The sequence below is a fragment of the Tenrec ecaudatus genome, chromosome 4 (genome assembly GCF_050624435.1).
Source record: "Tenrec ecaudatus isolate mTenEca1 chromosome 4, mTenEca1.hap1, whole genome shotgun sequence".
Taxonomy (NCBI): domain Eukaryota; kingdom Metazoa; phylum Chordata; class Mammalia; order Afrosoricida; family Tenrecidae; genus Tenrec; species Tenrec ecaudatus.
This window is the reverse complement of record NC_134533.1, coordinates 73,047,584-73,069,449: the sequence shown is the minus strand read 5'-3', so window position 1 is coordinate 73,069,449 and position 21,866 is coordinate 73,047,584. Positions and strand designations below refer to the sequence as shown.

Sequence of the window (21,866 nt, the reverse complement as noted above, 5' to 3'; positions counted from 1 at the left end):
CAATTTGGTACCATATGCTATTTTGCAAGAAAACCCAGACTCACACAGCTCTTCAGTTGGAAAAGGGAGGAGTATTTTAATAGCCTTTTCAGATAATTATGGAGAATCTTCTTTGATACTATTACCCAAATCAAAAAGTAGTAGTTTCTTAAAGGTTATAACCACGTAGAAACTGAAACCCTACCAAGAAACCTTTCATAGTGCTACATTAAAATCCACTGGCTTTTTTCACATGTGAAGGGATCTTTACCCATGCGTGATACGGAAAATATTGGCTCACTTAGTTATATAGACTTTCCAGTGTTAACAACATTCCATTATAAAATATTTTGAAAATCACCTTTGCTATATCACTACTAACCTAATCAAAATACATCTTCAAGGACTGAGAAGTTGACACTCTCAGGATGGCAAAGATTTCCGACATTCTCCTTTCCACTCAGAATCTTGAGTTTTATCATCAGTTGATTTCCTCTCAGTGAGAGCCACAGTTGGATGATTTTTGAGAAAATGTATGTATACCGTAGACCCACATTGAAAAACCATAGCTGCCGGTCTCTCCCCCTGCACCTACACCTCAGTAGGTGCTCAACCAATATTTATTGAAAATACTAGTTAATCAATCAATTTTGAGCACATCATTGAACTTTTCTGGATCACAACTTCTTACGTTGTGTGATGGGGCTTTATCACAACTCGTTCACTTATTACATTATTTTAAGAATTTATAATGTGTCAGGTATTGTTCTTGTTAATAAAAATATGATGCATTGATCTACCTTATGACCCAGTCATCCCTCTACTGGGCATATACCTGGTGGAAGCAACAAATAAAACACGACCAGTCATCTGCGCTCCAATGTTTATTGCGGCACAATTCATAATTGCAAAGACTTGGAAACGGCTTAAGTTTCCATCGATAGATGAGGGGATTAGTAAACTCTGGCACATTCCCACAATGGAGTACTATGCAGCACTGAAAAGCACGGACGATTACATGAAACACGTCGTTTCATGGGAAGAGCTGGAAGGAATCATGTTAAGCGAGGTAAGCCAAACTCAAAAGGACAGGTATAACATGAGTCCCCTGAGGTAAGAACAACCGGCATGCCAGGAATAGACGAATAAACACCTAACTCGCAATAAACGGGTGGAAACATAGATAATTGGAGGGAGGGCAGGCCACACCTAGGGAGGTACATGAGAGTCCAATATAAAGAAGGGGAAGGGGGCAGGTGGAAGGAGAAGTGGGGTGGGGAGAAACTGAGTTGACGGCACGGGGGGAACAGGGCACTAACCCACCCAAGGGGAGAGTATTGGTTGTGTCCCCACAGAACTGGAACATGCATACAGATCCCACCACGACATGCCAAACCAGGAGGGCAACGTAATGCGCAGAGGAATCCACATAGCGACTGGACCAGACGCCGGCCCTAACCAGAATTAGCCCAACCCCCACCATGGAAAGGAGTACCACAGAAAATGAAAATAGACCATCTGGTGTGGGAAAGGAACTGACCTACCACAGCACACCCAGAAGGAAGCTGAAGCAAAGGAAGGAGGAAGAACGGAGCAGAGCACACCTGGGCCCACCAAGCTCAGGGGACGAAAACCCAGCTCGGAGGGCCCAATGTACACAGAGGACCATATAGCCAGCCCCATGGCGAGATGCAACATCCTGCACTGACCCATGGCCCTACACGGGACAACACTGGAGACATAGTGTGGGATGTGCAACTGAGCTGACCCTACCACACTGAGGCAAAACACTGGGGGCGTGCAATGGAGTGGCGGGGGTAGCAAAGCAAGGAGGTCCCGAAGGAGTATAAAGGATGGACTTTGGGGCCAGGACGTGGCACCCCATCAGACTCATCCGGAAAACACTCCTAAAGGTCAACAAACAGACCTTGAACTACTAACAGGCTTTTTTCCCCCCTTTTTGTTTTGTTTGTTTTTTTTTCTCTTCTTTTAAATTTTGTATGTCAGTGGCTTCTTTGTTTGTTAACTTGTCGGTGTTGCTGCCATCATCCCCATGTTCTTATGAGGCCACTTTGGTGCTATCAAAGCCATCCCCAATTTTATGCACATATTAATATATCTGCAAGTCCACCTAGATAAGATAGGCTGGACAAACAATGTGAGAAGAAAATAACGGGACCAATGGTCCCAGAGGGATATGAGCGTGTGGGAGGTAGGGGAAGGGAGGAGGTGTTGGCCAACCCAGGGGCAAGGGAATGAGTGGGTCAAAACCAGTGACAGGGAGGGGATGAGAGAACTGGTAGGGAGCGACCAAGGGCAAGATAACTGAGATGAATTACTGAAACCAGAATGAAGGCTGAACATGGTAGTGGGACAGGAGGAAAGTGTAAGGAAATAGAGAAAAGGAGTAGGAGGCAAAGGGCATACGTAGAAGCCTAAATACAGACATATACATATGTAAATATATTTATGATTATGGGAGAAATAGACCTATGTGCATATATTTATTAATTTAGTAGTAGGGTAGCAGGTGGACATTGGGCTTCCCCACGTGCATTCCCTCAATACAAGAGCACCTTGGTCAGCTAAACGGTCATTTCATGATACCCACCTTTCTGACATGATCGCTGAAGACAGACGTGTGCATAAGCAAATGTGGTGAAGAAAGGTGATGGTGCCCAGCTATCAAAAGATATAGCGTCTGAAGTCTTAAAGGCTTGAAGACAAACAAGCAGCCATCTAGCTCGGAAGTAAGAAAGCCCACAGAGAAGAAGCACACAAGCCTGTGTGAACAGGAGGTGTTGAAGGGATCAGGTAGCAGACACCAAAGGGCAAAAACCATCATTGTGTGATCACCTTCCCCACATAAAGGCTGAAGACAAATGTGTGCATAAGTAAGTGTGGTGAAGAAGGCTGATGGTGCCTGGCTAGCGAGAGATATAGCGTCTGGGGTCTTAAAGGCTTGAAAATAAACAAGCGGCCATCTAGCCCAGAAGCAACAAAGCCCACATGGAAGCAGCACACCAACATGTGTGATCATGAAGGGCTGAGGGGAGCAGGCTTCAAGCACCAAAGGCGGGGTTGGGGGGAATCATATTGTGAATGAGGGGAGCACATTATGGGGACCCAATGCCCATCTGTAGACAACTGGACATCCCTTGCAGAGGGGTAGTGGGAAGGAGATGAGTCACTCAGGGTTCAGTGTAGCAACAATGAAACACACAACCTTCCTCTAGTTCTTATACACTTCCTCCCCCCAACTATCATGATCCCAATTCTACCTTGCGGACCTGGTTAGACCAGAGGATGCACAACAGTAGAGATGGGAACTGGAAACACATCCCTGTTCATCCAGGACAGATGAACCCCTCAGGACCAGTGGTGAGTGTGGTGATCTGGGGAGGGAAGAAGGGGGGATAAAAAGGGGGAACCGATCTCGAGGATCTACATATAACCTCCTCTCTGGGGGGATGGGCAACAGAAAAGTGGGTGAAGGGAGATGTCGGGCAGTGTAAGATAAAATAATAATCTTTAAGTTATTAAGGGTTCATGAGGGAGGAGGGAACGGGGGGTGGGAGGGGAAGGGGAAAAGGAAAATGAGGAGCTGATTCCAGGAACCCAATCAGAAAGAATTTTGAGAATGACAAGGGCAACGAATGTATAAGTGTGCTTTACACAATTGATGTATGTATGGATTGTGATAAGAGTTGTATGAGCCCCAATAAAATGATTAAAAAATAAATAAATAAAATAAAAATATGATGCATGGAGGATGTACACTGGTACAGATGGGAACTGGAAACACAGGGAATACAGGACAGATGAACCTTTCAGGTCCAGTGGTGAGAGGGGTGAACCGGGAGGGTGGAAGGAAGGTGGGGTAGAAAGGGGGAACTGGTTACAAGGATCTGCATATAACCTCCTCTCTGGAGGTTGGTCAAAAGAAAAGTGGGTGAAGGGAGACGGGCAGTGTAAGACAAAATAATAATGACTTGCAAATTATCAAGGGTTCAATGAGGGAGGGGGGAACAGAAGGGAGGGGGCAAATGAGGAGTTGATACCAAGGGCTCAAGTGGAAAGCAGATGTTTTGAGAATGATGATGGCAACAAATGAGCAAATGTGCTTGACACATTGGATGGATTTATGGATTGTGATTAGTGTAGTATGAGCTCCCAATAAAATGATTAAAATAATGATGTACAAAATTGCTCTCATCTGTGTACTCATGTCACCTGGGGATGCATATCACACCTTCTTTGGTTCTGTGTGCTTTACGGGATGGAAATATAGAGATCAGTGAAATATGCTGAAGTTAGAGAATCTCCGCCAGCCTGCTAGATTATGAGAGGCTGCACTAGGGTGAAAGAAGCCAAAGACCCATTGTCTTCAAAGGCAGTCAACATAACCTGCCTTGTCTGGCTGGCAGAATGATGGCGAGGAGCTAATGGGTATATATGTACGTAATTTATAAAATAGAAACCTCTCCACAATAGAAGGCAATTTTTGTTCTGTTATTATTGATGCACCAGGTGCTAGATGCAAACGATTGTGCATGCCCTACATAAATTCTTATATAATGTGCTTCTAAAAGTACTGACCATCTATGGCAGGACCTGGCTTTTTAAATCACTGCTAATTACACGGACCCTGAATTTTGACAGGCCCATTCCTACAGTGCTACATGCTGACCCACAAGGAAGGCTATTTCCAGCCAAGGAGGCTGACTACTCGACAAACATTAGTAAATAGTGCAGAAAGTGAGGCATTTTGCTTTATTTGATTTCTGTGCGCGCGCACGCGCGCGCACACACACACACACACACACACACTTTAGACAGCAAGCAGGAGGCCAGCAGGCCTTACCAACCCTCCCAGCTCTTCAAACAACACTTGAGGATTTCGACTTGAAGGCCTGTCTTTCTGAGCTTATGCTTTCAAAACCTGGGCTGGCCTGATCCCAAATACTGAAGTAACAAATATCACTAAATTCTGTCATTTCCTCCACCAAAAAAGTGATTTTACTACTACTTCTGGTTGTGATGAAAGGTCCTATTGACTATTCAAATCCTCGACCAAGTTATGGATGCAGTATTACATGACTTCACTCCTTCTTCACTGGCACTTTAACACACGCCAGCACTTTCATCCACCTCCGCTAACGTGGCTTATAAATGACGGAGGTGGGCCCCTCTCACAGCCCGGTTTGTTCACCTCTCCAGAGATGGAGTATAAATGAGACTGCCTCAGAAGACAAGCTCCCCTTTGACAACATCTCCCAGAACATACGTATATAAAAACAAACCGTCAAAAGCCAGAAAGAATCTTTCAGATAGGATGCCTGGTTGGACCCATAAAAATTAATGGTTACAAATCAAACATGATAAAGTGAGGCTAATAAGGTCAAAGACAAAACAAGACATTCCTCACAGAACACAAAGAGATCAAAGAACAGACAACTTAAGTGAAGAAAACGAAAGGTCACACATTTGCTAGGAGGTCCTGTCGAGATGTTTAAAGGAAGCTTCCTGCGTAAACTCTGACACCCAAGAAAGCCCATTTATAAGACGTTTATGACTTAAAGTCTCCACCTGTACGCCCGCTGCTGTCGAGCTGACACGGGCTCCCAGCAATCCTATAGGGCAGAGCGGAGCTGCCCTGCATGGTTTCCGTGGCTGTGGTCTTTCCAGAAGCAGACTGCCAGCCATATCCTTCTCCCGGTTGCGGCTGACGGATTCAAACCACCGCTCTCAGTTACAGCCAAGTGCTTAACACTGCGCCACCAGAGCACCTTAAAATTCCCACAACATACTTGCATCCCTGTGCATTTGGAGCAGGGCTGTCAAGCTGGCAGCCCGTGGGCCACATGCAGCCCCCAAGGTAATTTTTTGTGGCTCACAATGCTCTGAAATAAAATGAAAATAGAAAAAAAAATGTTATAAAGAAAAGAGCGCTTAGGGGAGATCCAGGTAATACCATAAACACAATTCCCTCATTACATTTTATTTCAGAGCATCGTGGGCCACAAAAAAATTACCTCGGGAGCCGCTTGTGGCCCGCGGGCCACCAGTTGACACTCCTGATTTAGAGCGAATAGCTTCTCACGCACACCCACACACACACACAGTCTCTCAATTGTTGAAAAGGTTGGAAAAGCCCAAAACTATTGGAAGTAATCCACTTCTACCAGCTCAGCAGACTTGGGGCCTTGGTTCGAGTCAAGGAAAACAGTGAGGGGACTGAAATGGAAGGATGGAAACAAATGTGTATACATGTGAAACCGAGGAGCTACTTGGTAAGCTACCAACTATGTCACAATGAAAGGTTTTCAAACTTACATGCACGAAAAGAAACCGCGTGAACACGGCCTGCGGCTCCTTTGTCACCCAGGTCAAACAGGCGTGACTCTCACAGTCCGGGGCAAACAGGTACAGTCCTACGACTTCCACTGTCCGTAGTCAGCCCCCAGCACGCTTTGCTCGGAAAGCAGGCAAAGCTTTCTGAGCTCGCTGCCCTCGCGCCGATGCTGACTCACAGTGACCCTGCAGGACACAGGAGAACTGCCCTTTCCAAGATGTGACGCTTCCCGAGGAGCAGCAGGTCTTTCCAACGGCTGACTTTTCATCTAGCAGTCAAAGTGCAACACATTACACGTCACCCTTGCTACCATCCTTTGATACTCCTACTGGGACTAGAGAAGTGTGAGTGAGTGAGCGAGCGAGCGAGTCTAAAGAGAGAGAGAAACGGGGGATTAGGAAGAAATCCAGGCATTTTGTCTCAGACTTAATCAGGAGCAGGTTTCACGTGGAAGCTTCTAACAGCCTTCAGAGTGTTAAGAGTCTATGTACCCAGAGGAAGGCAGAAACCTCTGAAGTCAGACCAGAACTTCGCTCCTACTTTGTGCAGTTCATCTTAACTACATAGGGATGTCTACATCATGGGCATCTAGCTCCATGTGCGCTGTCCCACCATGCCTGGCTTCACAGGTGATGAGTCTTCCTCATGTGCTCAGACTTCTTTCTTCCTCGCTGGACTCAGGCTAGGCTCTGCTTGGCCAGGTTTGCGGTCAGCGCGGCACCTTTTCCATGGCATAAGAAAGCTACGGGCAGTGGGCGGTGAGCCAGATGGCTTTAAAATGAAGGGTACTGTTTCTTAGACCGAAATACTTGTCTGCCAAGGGTGCAAGAAGGAAAAGCATCAGTTGTGGGGAAAATGGCATGTGGAAAGATAAGGGCGAGAGACTGTCAGCAGAGCTACTTGCCCAGAGGGAGGAACATGGGCTGGAAGGAGAAATCAGAGCAGTATGAGCCCGTACTTCCTTCGCATCTACATCCAGGAGCGTCCCATGTAATCTCTTTCAGAGCAGGTGGGGGGGGGGGTAGCTGGTGCCGGCTGTTTCTTCAGGTCTAAGTGTCAAGTGTCCGTGGTCCTTTAGTCCACTGGCCTAGTGACTTCCATGCATCTGCACTTTTCAGCATCTTCCTTCCTCCAGACAGGGAGAAACTCACAGTTGCGACTGAGATGGCTGCGCACAAGCTTTTAAGATCCCTCTTGCTACTCACCCAAATAGAGTATAGAACATGGTCTTTGTGGACTATGCTGCACCAATGGACCTGATGTTCCAGGTCAGCCATTCATTCCTTCAAGGTGTCTAGTTATGTCGAAGGAACTTTGCCCCCTGTATACTCCTACACTGACGTATTTTCAGAAAGGATAAATAGATACCCATGTACAAATAGCCTTTCTGTATGTTTGTGGAGCAAAACTCAAAGTTATAAAGGAGACCAGGCTTGTCACTGGCTAGAGGTCACTGTAACTCCTAAGCCCTTGGCCCTTAGCTACCCTTCAAGTCTGGTAATGAACTCACCTCTGTGGCTCGATTCCCAGCTAAACGATACCGTTGTTCTTATTGTTGGTGCTAGGTTGCCACTGAGCTGGTTCCGACTCATAGCAACACTGCCCAGTCCTGCGGCCTCCTCACAATTGTTCTTATGCTTGAGCCCATTGTGGCAGCTGCTGTGCCCATCCATCTCGTGGGGGTTTTCTGTTTCACTGCCCCTCTGTTTTACCAAGCACGATGTCCTTATCCGGGGACTGCTATCTCCTGACAACATGCCAGATCCATAGTGAGCCCCAAAGCAGGGAGGTATGCATACCTCAGGATAACCAACCATTTGAGATTAAAACCATTTACCAAGGACAAAGTTCAGAAGGGCTGAAAAACAAAAGAGGAATAGAAATGGGAAACAAGGAGGACGTGGATAAGAGATGTGACACGGAGGGACTGCAATGAACGAGATGAAACAAACTGCATATGAATTGTTGACTGCAACACTGATCATCTGCTCTGTAAACCTTCATCCATTTCACAGGAAAAATTCACACATAAAAGTCGTGTAACTGAGATGGCCAAGAGTGTGAAGTTGGGAAGTAAATGAACGAGGACTGAAAACTAGAAATTTGACAATTAATAAAAATATGAATCTGACAAATTGTTGAATTTGAAAATATCTTAAACAGGTTTTAATGAGGTGAAGAAAGGCAACGATGTTATTGTTTGGAGGAATCTTTCTGCATCTATCTGATATGAACAGGGTAATCATTAAGCAAGTCTGGATTCCCATGGAATCAGGTAAAATGGACTCCTAAAACCAACAGTACCCCAGATCTTCTTGCTTCTGTAAAACTGTAAAGTCTAGGGACACAGCTGACAATGTATTTAAATAACAGCAGAACCTTGGGCACGCATCACGTGCTATTCCAATTGGAAGGACATTCATAGCAACAAATCACTGAGGCTAGCCTTCCTTTACAACTAGAAAATGTATGGAAAGCCTCCTCGCTGGAAGCAGAGCCAAGCGTGCTGCAAAATGCCACATGCGTCTTTCAGGAAAAGGCAAATCCAGCGTCTGATCATCTTTCTATGACAGGTAGAAGGAGGTTATTTAAGTGCGATGCTTGGTCTTTTCTTTGGGGCCTTGCATAATACGGTGAGGAGACCATTAAGGACTTGACAAAGGCACTGCATTTTCCTTCCACAAGCAACTCCTACAGGAATACAAGGAGGGTTTGGATAAAGCTGATGAAGAAAGCTGATGCGAATCACGCTGCAGGCGCAGATGTCATAAAACCTGCACATTCCACAAGAGCAGCTAAGACAATGCCTGAGTGGGGATAAAGCCAAGCCGGGGTGTGATGGACTTATCAATGAAAACCATAACACACCAATGCAAGAAGCCTTAGAAGACCTAAATAAACAGAAAGCTGCTCTGTTTATGGGCCAGAAGATTTCATGTTGTTTACCATGTCAAAACTTCCCAAAGCGATCTAAAGATTTCATACAATCCTGATTAAAATTTCAACGGCCTTCTTTACAGAAATAGAAAACCCAGCCCTCAGCTTTAGATGGAATGGTAAGACAGCCCAAATAGTGAAAGCGACATTGAAAGAGATGAATAAAAACTCACACTTTGTGCTTTAAAACATACTATATAACTATCGTATCAAAACAGCCTAACACTAATAAAATAATATTATAATAGACACATAGATCAATGGAATAGAACTGAAAGTCCAGAAATAAACCCACAAATTTATGACCAATTGATTTTTAACAAGGGTATTATGTCTATTTGATAGGGTGAGAAGAGTCTCTTCAATAAACTGCACTGTGAAAATTGCATTCCCCCATACAGAAAAATGAAACATGATCCATGCCTTATATCATGTGCAGAAAACAAATTCAATGTGGATTAAGGAGCGAAATGCACAACCTAAACCCATAAAATTCTTAGAACTTTCAACAATAGATTTCCTAATATAATAACAGCACAAATGGCAAGAGATAAAATAACTACATATAATAAAACTTTAAAATATGATACAAATATCATTAAACATTTAAATTTTGTTCACCAAAAGGCTTTATCAAAAAAAGTAAAAAGACAAGCTCCTCAGTGGGAGAGAATAATCTTCAGAAACCGTATATCTGACAAGAATCTAATAACATATATATATATATATATATAAAGTTTAGATAACAACAAAAAGACAAATAAGCCGATCACAAAATGGCCAAAAGACTTGAGTTGACTTTTCACCAGAGGATGTTCCAATAGCCACCAAACATATAAGAAGATGCTTAGCATCATTAGCCATTAGAGAGTTGCAAATCAAAATCACAATGAACCCTCACTAGGAAGGCTACGACTAAAACAAAACAAGCCCCCAGAAAATAACTGTTGGTGAGGATGTGAACAAGTTGACATCCTTATCCTTTACTGAAGGGAATGCAAAACAGGATAACCACTGTGGAAAACAGTATGGTGGATCCCCCAAATCCCACACTAGAACTGCCATAAATTGACCCCAAACCAAACTCACTGCCAGTGATCGATTCTGACTCATAGCAACCCTACAGGGCAGGGTAGAACTGCTTCTGTGGCAGTTACATAATCTCCTGTCAACTTGTGAAGGGGTGGAGTCTAGCCTGTCAATAGGTTGCAGTTTGATGACCTCACTTGGAGGTATGACAAAAATAAGTGGCTTACTGAAGGCCAGTTACACTCTCACTCCTTGCGAGACATTCCTGTTGACAAGCCACATGGAGCTATGCTAATGCCAGAGTCCTGGAACTGGAGGAGCCACTTGGAGACCCTTGCAAGCACTGAGATACTTCCACTGCCACTGGATCCACAAGACTTTCTGCCCACTGGTCTGAGGTCTTTCTTCCTACATCCAGCATCATTGCATGTGCTGCGTGAGTCGGAAGAATTTACAGACTGGTAGGATATATGGATTAATGTCGGATTTATAGACTTAACCTGGACTAGGCTGGGGTGTTTTCTTAAAGTGCCATTGCTCTTTGATATAAAGCTCTCTCTTAAACACATGAGTGTCTATGAATTTGTTTCTCGAGTCAACCTGGACTAACATAGCCCCCTCTTGTTCCCTTGGAGGAGCAGGTAGTTTTAAGCTTCTGACCTTGTGGACAGAAACCCAATGTGTAACCACTATGCCAACTGGGCTCCAGAATTACATAACACAGCAATTCCATTCCCAGGTATACACCCCAAAGACTTGAAAGCAGAGACTAAGAAACTAGTACACCAATTTCATCACTGTACTACTTCCAACAGGGGGAAGCACCCTAAATGCTCATCAATGCATGAATGGATACACACAATGTGGCACAAACCTACAGAGGGATACTACTCATTAGTCACTAGGAGAAATGAAGTCTACATGCTATAGTGTGGGTGGAACTCGAAGACATATGCTAAGTGAAATAAGCCAATCACAAAGGATGAAATTGAATGACCTCACTTATATAAAAAATAAGAGGCAAATGTATAGAGGCCAAGATTTATTAAGTGGTAACCCAGAGTGAGGGGGAGGGAGGGGAGAAGAGTTGACAGTGATGGAAATATTGCATAAATTCAGGGTATGACAGCTGATTATTAAAATTGCTGTAAGTTGTACACATTTATTAAGTTGAATTGGCAAAACTTGTATGATAGATGTATTTATAATGACAGCACACAAAAAATGAGGACTACTTGCCGAGGTGGCTTATGTGTATGGGATTTTGGTGATTTGGCTCAGAAATTTAGGGTTATGGTTTTATGAGATAGCTCAGTAAATTGGTTTAAGAATATGTTCCGTGCTTCTATTCTACCTCCAGGATCTTAAAAGCTTTCAAGCACCCACCCAGGTACAAAATTAGAGCAATAGTAGAAAGACAGTAGGAACAGGAGGAAGCTCTAGGCGGTGTGGATAACTGCCTCCTCTGTCATGAGATCAGAAGACTCAGAGAGTGCCCAGCTACCATACCATACCATTTTGATCAAAGATGCCACAGAAGAATCTTGATCAAAGGGGGGCATGCAGAACAGAGTATCAAATTCTCATGGATTTTACTGGGTGCCACACAGTAGATGAACCCCTGAAATAATCTTTAAACCTTAGACCAACACATCTTCTAGAGGCTTCTAAACACCAAACAATAAAACAATTAAAAACCAAAAAAACCCAAATGATTGTTTAGTTTAAGTAGACTAAGTATAAAAGGTCTTCCTTGCGCTCTTTTAAGAATTAGCTATAGGAGATGAAATTGACAACAGTAACTCAAGAAAGATTGAAGAGCAGCTCCAGGGGCGGTGAGTCTGTGTTAAACAGGCAGGGACTGCTGTGAAAAGGAGGGAGAGGCATGTCGTCAAAGTCACTACAAAGTACATGTAGAAACAGTTGAATTGGTCTCACAATAGCAAAATTAAATACAATTTAGGAGCGCAAAAGCAAACCAACACATTCAAGTACAGTCTAGCATCAAGTAACCACACCAAAAAATGCTTCTGAGTTCAGCAGGCAGATTCACCAGAAGCTTCTCAGTCGTCATTATGATGGCTTAGAACAATCAGTCCAGTGAAAAGGTTGGATGCAGAACCGTTAGCGTAGCACTTAAAGGCAGCAGGCTGGGTGGGGAAATGGGTGCAGGAGTTACTTACCTGTGCTATATTTTTGTTCAGAAGATACACACCATAATCAAATAGCAACTTCTCCCCTCCTTTTGGATACAGTGGGAACCTAAGAAAAGTAAACATCAGAAGTTTTCCAAAATGAAGTCAAAATAACTTCCAAGTTGCTGGCAAGAGCTGAAGTTTCTTTAGCTGGAGAATAAACATCTGAGGGATTAGACGAAGTTATCTTGTAGGTCTCTGTAGCCTATAACACTAGTCAAATCAGAACAATGGCTGGCCTCTGAATAGGCTATTCAACAGGGAGTAGATGTACACAAAGCAGCCCAAGGACCCCAAGGAGGGGAGCCCAGCTTCCTACTTCCATTTCATTAGCTTGCCATGCCAAGATTCAGATCCTTGAAAATGTTCCCACTGATACCTGAGATCTGACACTTGAGCTTCTACTTAAAGGGAAAACAGGTAGCACTCAGAAACGTACCAACAGTGCGACTCAACATTCAGTCCCATTGGCTGGGGTGGCTATTTGGCTGTAGCTGCCCCGAGGCAATGTGCCTGGGCCACGGAGCTTTCACAAGACTTTCCGTTCCAATGTGCCTCACAGCAACAAGAAAGGTACAGGATCTGTGGCTGGCTCTTCATGCAGATCATGAGTTATTCCAGGGAACACATTTCCTTATTTCTCATTTCCTACCCCTGCAGTTAAACAGTCTCAGAACCTACACGAACAGTTCTACCCTGTCCTACCGATAAGCCCGCCTACATGAGTTGGCATCGACTCGATGGCAGTGAGTGTGGTTGCTTTGATTTGAGGAGAAAGATGAGACTTTAAAAAAAATTATAGTGCATATTAAGATGGCTTCTGCCTCTTCATTTGGAGTGATAATGCATACTCAATTATGTTCTGAGGCCATGATTTACACCAAACTCACACTTTCTCCAGCCGAGTTTTCCATGACAACATTGTTCTGTTAGTTACTGTAGGCTTCGAGCGACATTCAAGTATGATCTGTCCTCTTTGTCTTTCAGTAGCCAGTCATTCATCAAGTGGCTAAGACAGCTCCCTCGGCAAAAGTTCCATCTTTCCTCTCACTGCTAGTCATTTTTCTAAGTTGGGATTTCTTAACCTTGGCACTACTAACCTTTGGGCTAGATCATTCTGGATGATTCCTTGCTGTGAGGCTGTAGATTGTTTACCAACATCTCTGGCCTCTACCCACAAGCTCATCTCCCAGCGGTGAAAACTTGAGTGTGTCTCCAGACATGGCCCAGTGGCCGGGGGTGAGGCTGGGGAAAGTAAGAGGTGCTTCTGGCTGAAATCACTGGTCTAAGTGCTCCTCAATAGTGCTTCCAAAGCCTTCCGAGCCAGGGGCCTGATGCCAATCCCTTGTCACTGATGGATGGATTTGAGGGAGCGTGGATTTTTAAAATGTTATTATGACCGAAAAAACGAGGTTTCTGGCCTCAGTTTTATGGCTTTACTAGTTAGTAACTCTCATAACTTCTCTACCACTCATTTCTTAAGCTGCAAAGCGGAGACACTGCTGTTCCTGCTTCCGTCACGCATGTCTTCTTATAAGGATGAAAAAAAAATAAGGTGGAGAGGCACATTGAGATTGAAAAGCAGGATACAGAAAAAGTTACATATCCTCTCTTAAGTAACTTTTTATCATGCTACTTCTCAGGCCTGGCTCTTAAGCAATTGTTTTCAATTTCAACTTCCCTGCCTAACTTTCAAGGTTTAAGTGATCTGACCCGTCTGCTGATTTATTTAAACGTTAGACTCAAGTGGTTTCTTCAATCTCACAAACACACCATTCTCATTTCCCCTTCTCCACCTTTGCTCACTTACTGTCTCTCTCTCCTGATCCAACCACTACTTCCACACTCCTTTGGAAATCCTATTTGGCCCCCCAGGCCTTGCTGATTCTCGTCTCACTCTACCATCCTCCTATGTAGGCACTGGACTGCTAACTGAAAAGTCCGCAGTTCAAGCCTCCAGCAGCCCCATAGGAGAAAGACGACCCAGCTGTTCCCATAAAGATTTAGTCTTGGAGACCCAAATAGGGTTACTATGAGTTAGATCCTATTTGACGGCAGTGGGTTTGGTTTTGGTTTATCGGTTGTCAGTTGTTTCATACCGTAAGGGCAGGGCATCGATTCTTCTATATTTTATATGTATCCTTTACTACTTCGTATTTTAAGAACTAAGTCAATATTTAAAGTAGTAAACAAAATAAAAACGGGGTGTCTGCCAAAGAATGCAAACTCTAGTTTAACAAAAATTTTTCCATGTTTATGTCTCTAAAAAGTTAACCTGAAATAACAACCGTGAATTATTCCCGAGACACGAGGTTCAGATTAGATAAACATATTGGTAACTACTGGGCATCTGCTGCCAGGAAACTCAGAAGACCAGACTCCACATCTTGTGAGATAACCTGCCATCGAGAGGAGTAAATCCTTAGCTGTCTGTGAAATCTGAAAGCTACATGAACTCTAAAGAAGTGGTAAAAAAAAAAAAAAGTGTGTGTGTAGGGGTACCTCAGCATTCTAGCATGTAAAAAAAAAAAAGCGAAAAAATTTGGGCATGTGAACTTCCGTGAGTATATTTTCTCTCTCTACTCTCTTTCTATGATCAAGAAGGAGAACGACTGTACAGCCAGCCAGACTAATTACCGAATGAAGCCCTCCATTGAGTTTGCTGTGGGCTGGTCACACCCCCCCCCACACACACACGATGGGAAACGGCCGCTGTCTCATCACTTCACTGTGAAAACGTAAGGTTCTACGTTGAAAGGTCATTATTGATTAACAGTCCATAGTGTACGCCTTAAGAAGCCCCTTTAAAGACGATCTGCACCTCGGTTTCTAGTCGTGTTCCGCAAAGTGGGTGATGCTGCCCCCTAGGGGGCACTGGAGGATCGGAGGGGCTGCAAAAGCAGATACCTCCGCTTTATCTTGATGATGGACTACAGACCTAATGTTTGTAATCGCCGGGGAGGGAAGGGGAGGGGAGGGGAGGGGCGTGGCGCTGAGTCGTTTTTTTTTCCCTGAAAAGGGGTTGTAGGCCAAATAAGATTGGGAACGCGTGTGTTATTCTAACAGCATCCACTTTTATTTTAAAACTTCAGGTCTTTTTTGGGTTAAAAGCTTGACTTTAAGGACCAAAATACATTCCTCCATAAATGATCTTTTGTTTTAAGTATTATAGGCAATTTAGAGTAATATAGAGAAAGTAATAGATTTCAATTAGCTTGTGGTAAAGTTTCAATCTATATTAAGAAAGAATTTTTTTCCATTTCCTACAGCCAGCGTGACTTAAAAAAAGAAAAAAATCAAATCACCCTCCCCATTCCCCTACACAATTTAACCTCCTTAAAATCCATTCGATGGGTTGCTTCTTTGATGAGAGTCTTATCGCTTTCCTTCTCATTTGCCATGCTCAAGAACATGCTCCGTGAACAAGCCCAGCTTGATGTCACCCCATCTTTGGAGCTTTGAACTTGCAGGATTTCTTATTTTTTAATAGTCTCTTTAGTAACTCCTTGCCAGCTGGTCTCCATGCTACCCAATCTGAAATTGCTCCTTGATGGCACCTAACAACACCTTTTGCACTGATGAGAAGAGGGCAGGGTATTTGCACCATCAGGACAATGTGCGGCTATTTGGGGGCAGGAGCAAGTGCAGTCCTGAGTATTTTGGTGGGAACTTTACCCCTCCGACCCGACAGTCTGACTTTGCCCCTTCGAACTTCTTTTTGTTCCCCAAATTCAAAGAGCACTTAAAAGGAACACGATTTGAGTTCCTTGAGACACTCAAACTGTGTAAGTTGAAGAGCACAGAACTCTTTTTTAAAAATCATTTTATTGGAGGCTCATATGATTCTTAACATAATCCATAATCCATTGTGTCAATATTCTCAAAATATTTGTTTCCTATTTGAGCCCTTGATATCAACCCCTCATTTCCCCCCTTTCCCCACTCCCTCATGAACCCTTGATAATTTGTAATTATTTTGTCATATCTTACACTGTCCGATGTACCTTCACCCACTTTTCTGTTGTCCACCACCCCCCACGGAGGAGGCTATATGTAGATCCTTGTAATTGGTTCCCCCTATTTACCGCACCTTCCCTCCACCCTCCCAGTATCACCACTCTCACCATTGGTCCTGAAGGGATAATCTGCCCTGGATTCCCTGTGTTTCCAGTTCATATCTGTACCAGTGTACATCCTCTGGTCTAGGCAGATTTGTAAGGTAGACTTGGGATCATGAGAGTGGGGGGAGGAAGCATTTAAGAACTAGAGGAACGTTGTATGTTTCATTGTTGCTACCCTGCACCCTGACTGGCTCGTCTCCTCTCGGCAACCCTTCAGTGAGGGGGTGTCCAATTGCCTACAGATGGGCTCTGTGTCTCTGCTCTGCACTCACCCTCATTTACAATGAAATGATGTTTTGTTCTTTGATGCCTGGTACCTGATCCCTTCGACACCTCGTGGTCACACAGGCTGGTGGAGCACAGAATTCTTTGTTGAAGGGTTAGAGAGGCAGAAACATTGCCCTCAGGAGTAGGCAGACCTAGATGGAAGATTGGTCAAGAAACGATAACTTCACATTCTGATATTTTTGTTGAATAAAGGTGTCTATGATTTTGTACCAATACTTTTTGGCTTAGCCTCACATTACAGTCTAAAGAGATTAACTTTTATATGACAGGTGATACTATGTCATCCCAAGTCTTTATGGAGAAATCATGTAATGAAAGTCAGAGTATTCTCGTTCTCACCTCAAATGTCGTCTGAAGGCAAAGCTGTACTAAAAGAAGAATGGAATTCCAGACCATTTCAGCAATAAGGTTAAAAATAATTCCCATCTTTTTACTTGGGAAGGTGCAGGGTGGTGGAAATTGCTAAAGAACTCAATGTCAATTTCCTTGTAGGAACCTTCTAGATTTTCCACACTCTTTTGTAACAGTTGAAAAACAGTGTGGAGGCAAAATTAAAGGATGGAAAAACCATGTCTTTTTAAATAGTCGATTTTGTAGAAAAACATTTTTTTTAAATCTGCCAAACCAATCAAAATCACATTCCACAACATTAACAGCTAATCTGCACTTGCCTGGATTTAATAGCACCTGTTTCCCACAAAAGCTTCAAATGTTAAAAACAAAACAAAACTATAATTAACCATGCAAGGTGCATACACTAATCATACTTAGTTGTGCCAGAAGATATTTCCATCTGGAACATGAATTTCAAAAACAAACAAACAAACCAAACAAAAACATTCACCATTTGAAATTTCGAAAGACAGTCTGTCACTTTATGTCCCTATAATGGAGGTTTGTTTAAAATTCTCAGTAACTTAAGGATACTTTCTGTCTAGTCTCTTTAGAGCATGCCACAATTTGGACCTGGAACCAACCAGCAGCTCGATAGAGAGGCAGAGAGGGCAGAAAGGTGGTCAAGTGTGTGAAGTTGAAGGAAGAGGCCCAAATCTCAGCTTTACTACTAACTTGTCGTATGAATATGGGCATTCTGCTCTAAACCTGTTTTCTAAATCTCTACAATAGCTTTACTAATGTCAATCTTTCAGAGTTGCTTTGAGAATTTAAATACAGGTGAATACTTTGGGACCAGCGCAAGTACTAGGACATAGTAGGCATCCAATCATGATCCTTTCAGAAGAGCGTGCACACACTCATATCTGCAAGTGCCTCGAGATGCTGCATTTTAGACATCTTCTTGCCCCTCTTAAATTAGGAAGCATCTTATGCCCTAGTCACGATCTTCCCTCACATATTAGCTTATACAAAGGTCTTATTTACCTTATTAGAACATCAGTATGTTAAGGTCATGGGTTTTAAATTCAGAATCCTACACAGAGAGAAGTCAACATATTTACAAATGAATACGTACAAAAAATGAGTGGATGACAGACAATCAAAGGAGTGAACTCACAACCCTGTGAATTAAAGAGACAATACAAAGGGGCTTCAAAAAGTTCATAAAAAATGGAAGTAAACGATATGTTAGTCTGGGTAGACTAGAGAAACAAATCCATGGACACATATATGTGTATAAGGAAGAGGCTTATATATAAGAGCAATTATACATTAGGAAAACATCCCAACCCAGTCCAGTCCAAGGCCATAAGTCTGATACTAGCCCATATGTCTGATACCAGTCTATAAAGTCCTCTTCAGACTCACGAAACACATGCAATGAAGCCAAATGCAGGATGATCACAAGCCAGTGGGTAGAAAGTCTTTGGGTCCAGTGGTGTGGTAAGCATCTCAGTGCTGGCAGGGGTCTGTCTGTGGCTTCTCCGGCTTGAGGGTCTGGCTCAGGGCTCTAGGGTTGTTCCATGTGTCTTGTCAGCTACAATGTCTCCCACTGAAGTAGTGAGAGAGTCTCTCCTGCCTCCAAGGAGAAAGTACTGGATTTCCCAGAATTCCCAGGAGAAGGCCATGCCCACACAGAGGCCTCATTGGCTATGATCTGATTGACAGGCTAGACTCCACCCCTACATTCTTAATCCTCAAAATGACAGAGGATTATATAACTACCACCAACGCTAATGGGAAATTTCCAGGAATTTTTTGAAGTCTCCTTATACAGTGAAGAGTCAAAGATTTTCAGATCCAGCATTCATATCACTCATTCTCTCTGAGTTCCACAATATCTAGGCAATGGTAGGATATAGAATTAACTTTACTAAAGAATTTCATCTGTGTGCTCGGTCACTAGGAGGTAATTTCTAAATCCTTGGGGTTTTCGCAGGAATTGGCCTATTTGTCACTTGTGGAAGGACTCCAAGCCACGGCAACCTAACAGGTTCTATCTATGAAATGACTTGAGTGGAAGCTGAGCATGCTCAAAAGACTTACACATGTTATCAGCCCAGGGGCAATGGCGTGAGTTCATCCATGTGAGAAAGAATTCACTCACTTAAGCCTTTATAGTGGAGCCATAATAAAAGCTCTGGGCAACAGTGTGGGGGCCTTCCTGGTTGGGGAAATGCATCAGTCTTGGGAGGGTGGCTATGTCCCTTTTGAGCCATGGGCGGGCTGGACTGCAGACCCTCCCAGACCTCACCCTCTGCAATGCTTAATGTGTATCTTTTTGGCTTTAATAAAAATGCAGCCCTACGTATAGCCCTTTTCTGATTTCTGTGTCATGCTGGGGAATTATCAAACCCAAAAGGGTAAAGGGGAACTCTAAATTCATTGACAAGCAGGCAGAAGGGGTGGGGGTTGACTCGGGGGTGCATAAGTGTATAGGTGGCATCCTTGAGGGCAGAGAGCCCCCTAGCATCTGTAATCAGGCCAGACGCGAGGGTGTCATGTGGACCCCGCTCTTGGGGATGGTATGTGAAGTCTTGGGTGAACTTGCGGTCTTCAGAACTGTGGCCTTTAATTTGTGGGATCTGCCCCAGCTCTGGCAGTAAGGGTCAAAAAAGCACCCCCACTGGAGACAAAAAAGAAGCCGTACCCACTGTGTTTGCAGTTGGTGTCAGAGGCCGTGGGGACTGAGAGGAGGCTCAGGGTTGGCCTCTAAGTGGGCAGACACAAAACAGACACCCTTTGGAAACAAACAATTCTCAGCTTCCAAAGAGGCTTATATTGGCAAGGAGGAAGCACCGTGTTCGAGCACCGTGTAGACCAGTGGCTCTCACCTTCCTCACGCCGCAGCCCTTTCACACAGCTCCTCATGTTCGGGAGCCCCCCAGCCCTCACATTATCTTCGATGCTACTTCATCACTGTCATTTTGCTACTGTTATGAATTGGGCGACCCCTGTGAAAGGGTGGTCTGGCCCCCAGGCTGAAGACCGCGAGATGAACAGGGCTGCCAGTACAGTTAAAGCGCTAGCGGGCCCCGCCCAAACAGCAGCCACAGCTGCAGGGCTGACGACGGGCTGTTTACTGGTCATCTAATACTCAGCAGGCCCTGCACTGGCCCTCGGAAGACCTCAGCTGCAGACTTCCAGCACGTGCCTGATTGGTACCATTGTCTCTGATGGAGACAGTCAAGTGCCTAAAGCCACCGAGGTTCCTCTCAGTCCCACCACACCCATCACCCAGTTTGGACTTCGGACCTCTCTACCACATGTCCTCACTGGACCCTGTCTTCCCTGACACAGTACTTGGACCATGGACAGGGGGTCATCGGCTTTGGGTGCGTCTGAGGGCTGACAAACACCCCTGTGACGGGCTTTGTCGTTGCTTTCTTTAAAAGTAAAATTTACTGTTAGCACTATGAGGCAGCATGTAACTTGCTGGTGCTATTCTCAGGTATTCACTTGCAGATGTTCAAGTTTGTGACTTACTGTTTAAAATGCCGGATCTATAAAGCTATGGGTAACAAAAGGCAGTCATAATGAAAGCTTTTTTTTTAAAAAAAAAGAAGAGGTATCTGACTTACATTGGACACACTTACCCAGGACCGACTAACAAGGGAGCCACTGGGACAGAACCATGTCATTAGCTGGGGACTACCTGCATTTTAATGGCTTGTTTATTCCACTGAATCTTTCTCCCAGGGGTGGAAAGCAGTTTTATGAACGTTCTATCAGGTTCTAGAGCATCTGGACTAGATCTGTGGCATGGAGGGCGGAGTCAATGATGGGTGTTGTGGTGGAGGTGGAATGCTAGCCCATGTCTGTTGGTCTCTTAAGCTTATGCTTTCTACTCAATAACACACTTCCCCCCTCTGGTAATAACCCCATACATGGGCTCTGTTTTATATATTTCTTTTAAACTCATGATTTCTATAAACATTTGTGGGATTTCTTCTCCCCACAAATCAGATGTTAATGAGCCAAACTGTTACCAAATTCATCACCTGATTTGATATGCTAGCATGTTGAAAGCCACCAGTATAGGCAGCTTTTATGACAACATTTTGAGTTTAAAACTAAATTGAAAAGGCGGAGGTTGTCACCACCAATAATGAAAGGCCTCATTAAAATCCAAAATGCAGCTTCTAAAGCCCTGGTAGCAATATTACCTATATTAGGAATTCTAGGACGAACATAAATGAAAGATTCAGCCATAGGTGCACAAGTTAAAAAAACATGCCAAAAAACCATACACTTAATTTTACTCAATGTTTCAATAACCGTGTGCATAAATCGGTTTACTAAAGTCTTAAAAGTTAATTTCAGATCATCTATCATAAAGCATAAAAACTTCTACTTGCTTTTTTGGATGTCAGAGCTCAGAATCACACACACACACGTCAGAGAAAGCCCGTCTTTCTAGAGTTAATATGCGGTCTAGGAATTCCATCAATTCCAAATGCACTTCAGGAGGATATATTTCCATTAGGAAACTAGAAGAGGAATCATGTGAACTCTACCATCTTCTCTATTTCAGAGCACAGAAAAGATGTGTTTGAGGTTCCTCAG

The 21,866-nt window shown here is 43.8% G+C and overlaps 1 protein-coding gene across 5 annotated transcripts in view; it reads right to left on the bottom strand.

The window, feature by feature from the left end:
• The window catches only part of UVRAG (UV radiation resistance associated), a 276,222-nt gene that overhangs the window by 62,187 nt on the left and 192,169 nt on the right, over positions 1-21,866 (bottom strand). For 4 of the 5 annotated variants that reach the window (XM_075546293.1, XM_075546292.1, XM_075546294.1 and 1 more), the window contains one exon: positions 12,484-12,562. In XM_075546293.1, the coding sequence (XP_075402408.1) occupies positions 12,484-12,562 (79 nt within the window). Of the gene's footprint in view, positions 1-12,057; positions 12,165-12,483; positions 12,563-21,866 lie in introns of those variants that run through there. The other variant, XM_075546296.1, reaches the window with a different exon arrangement.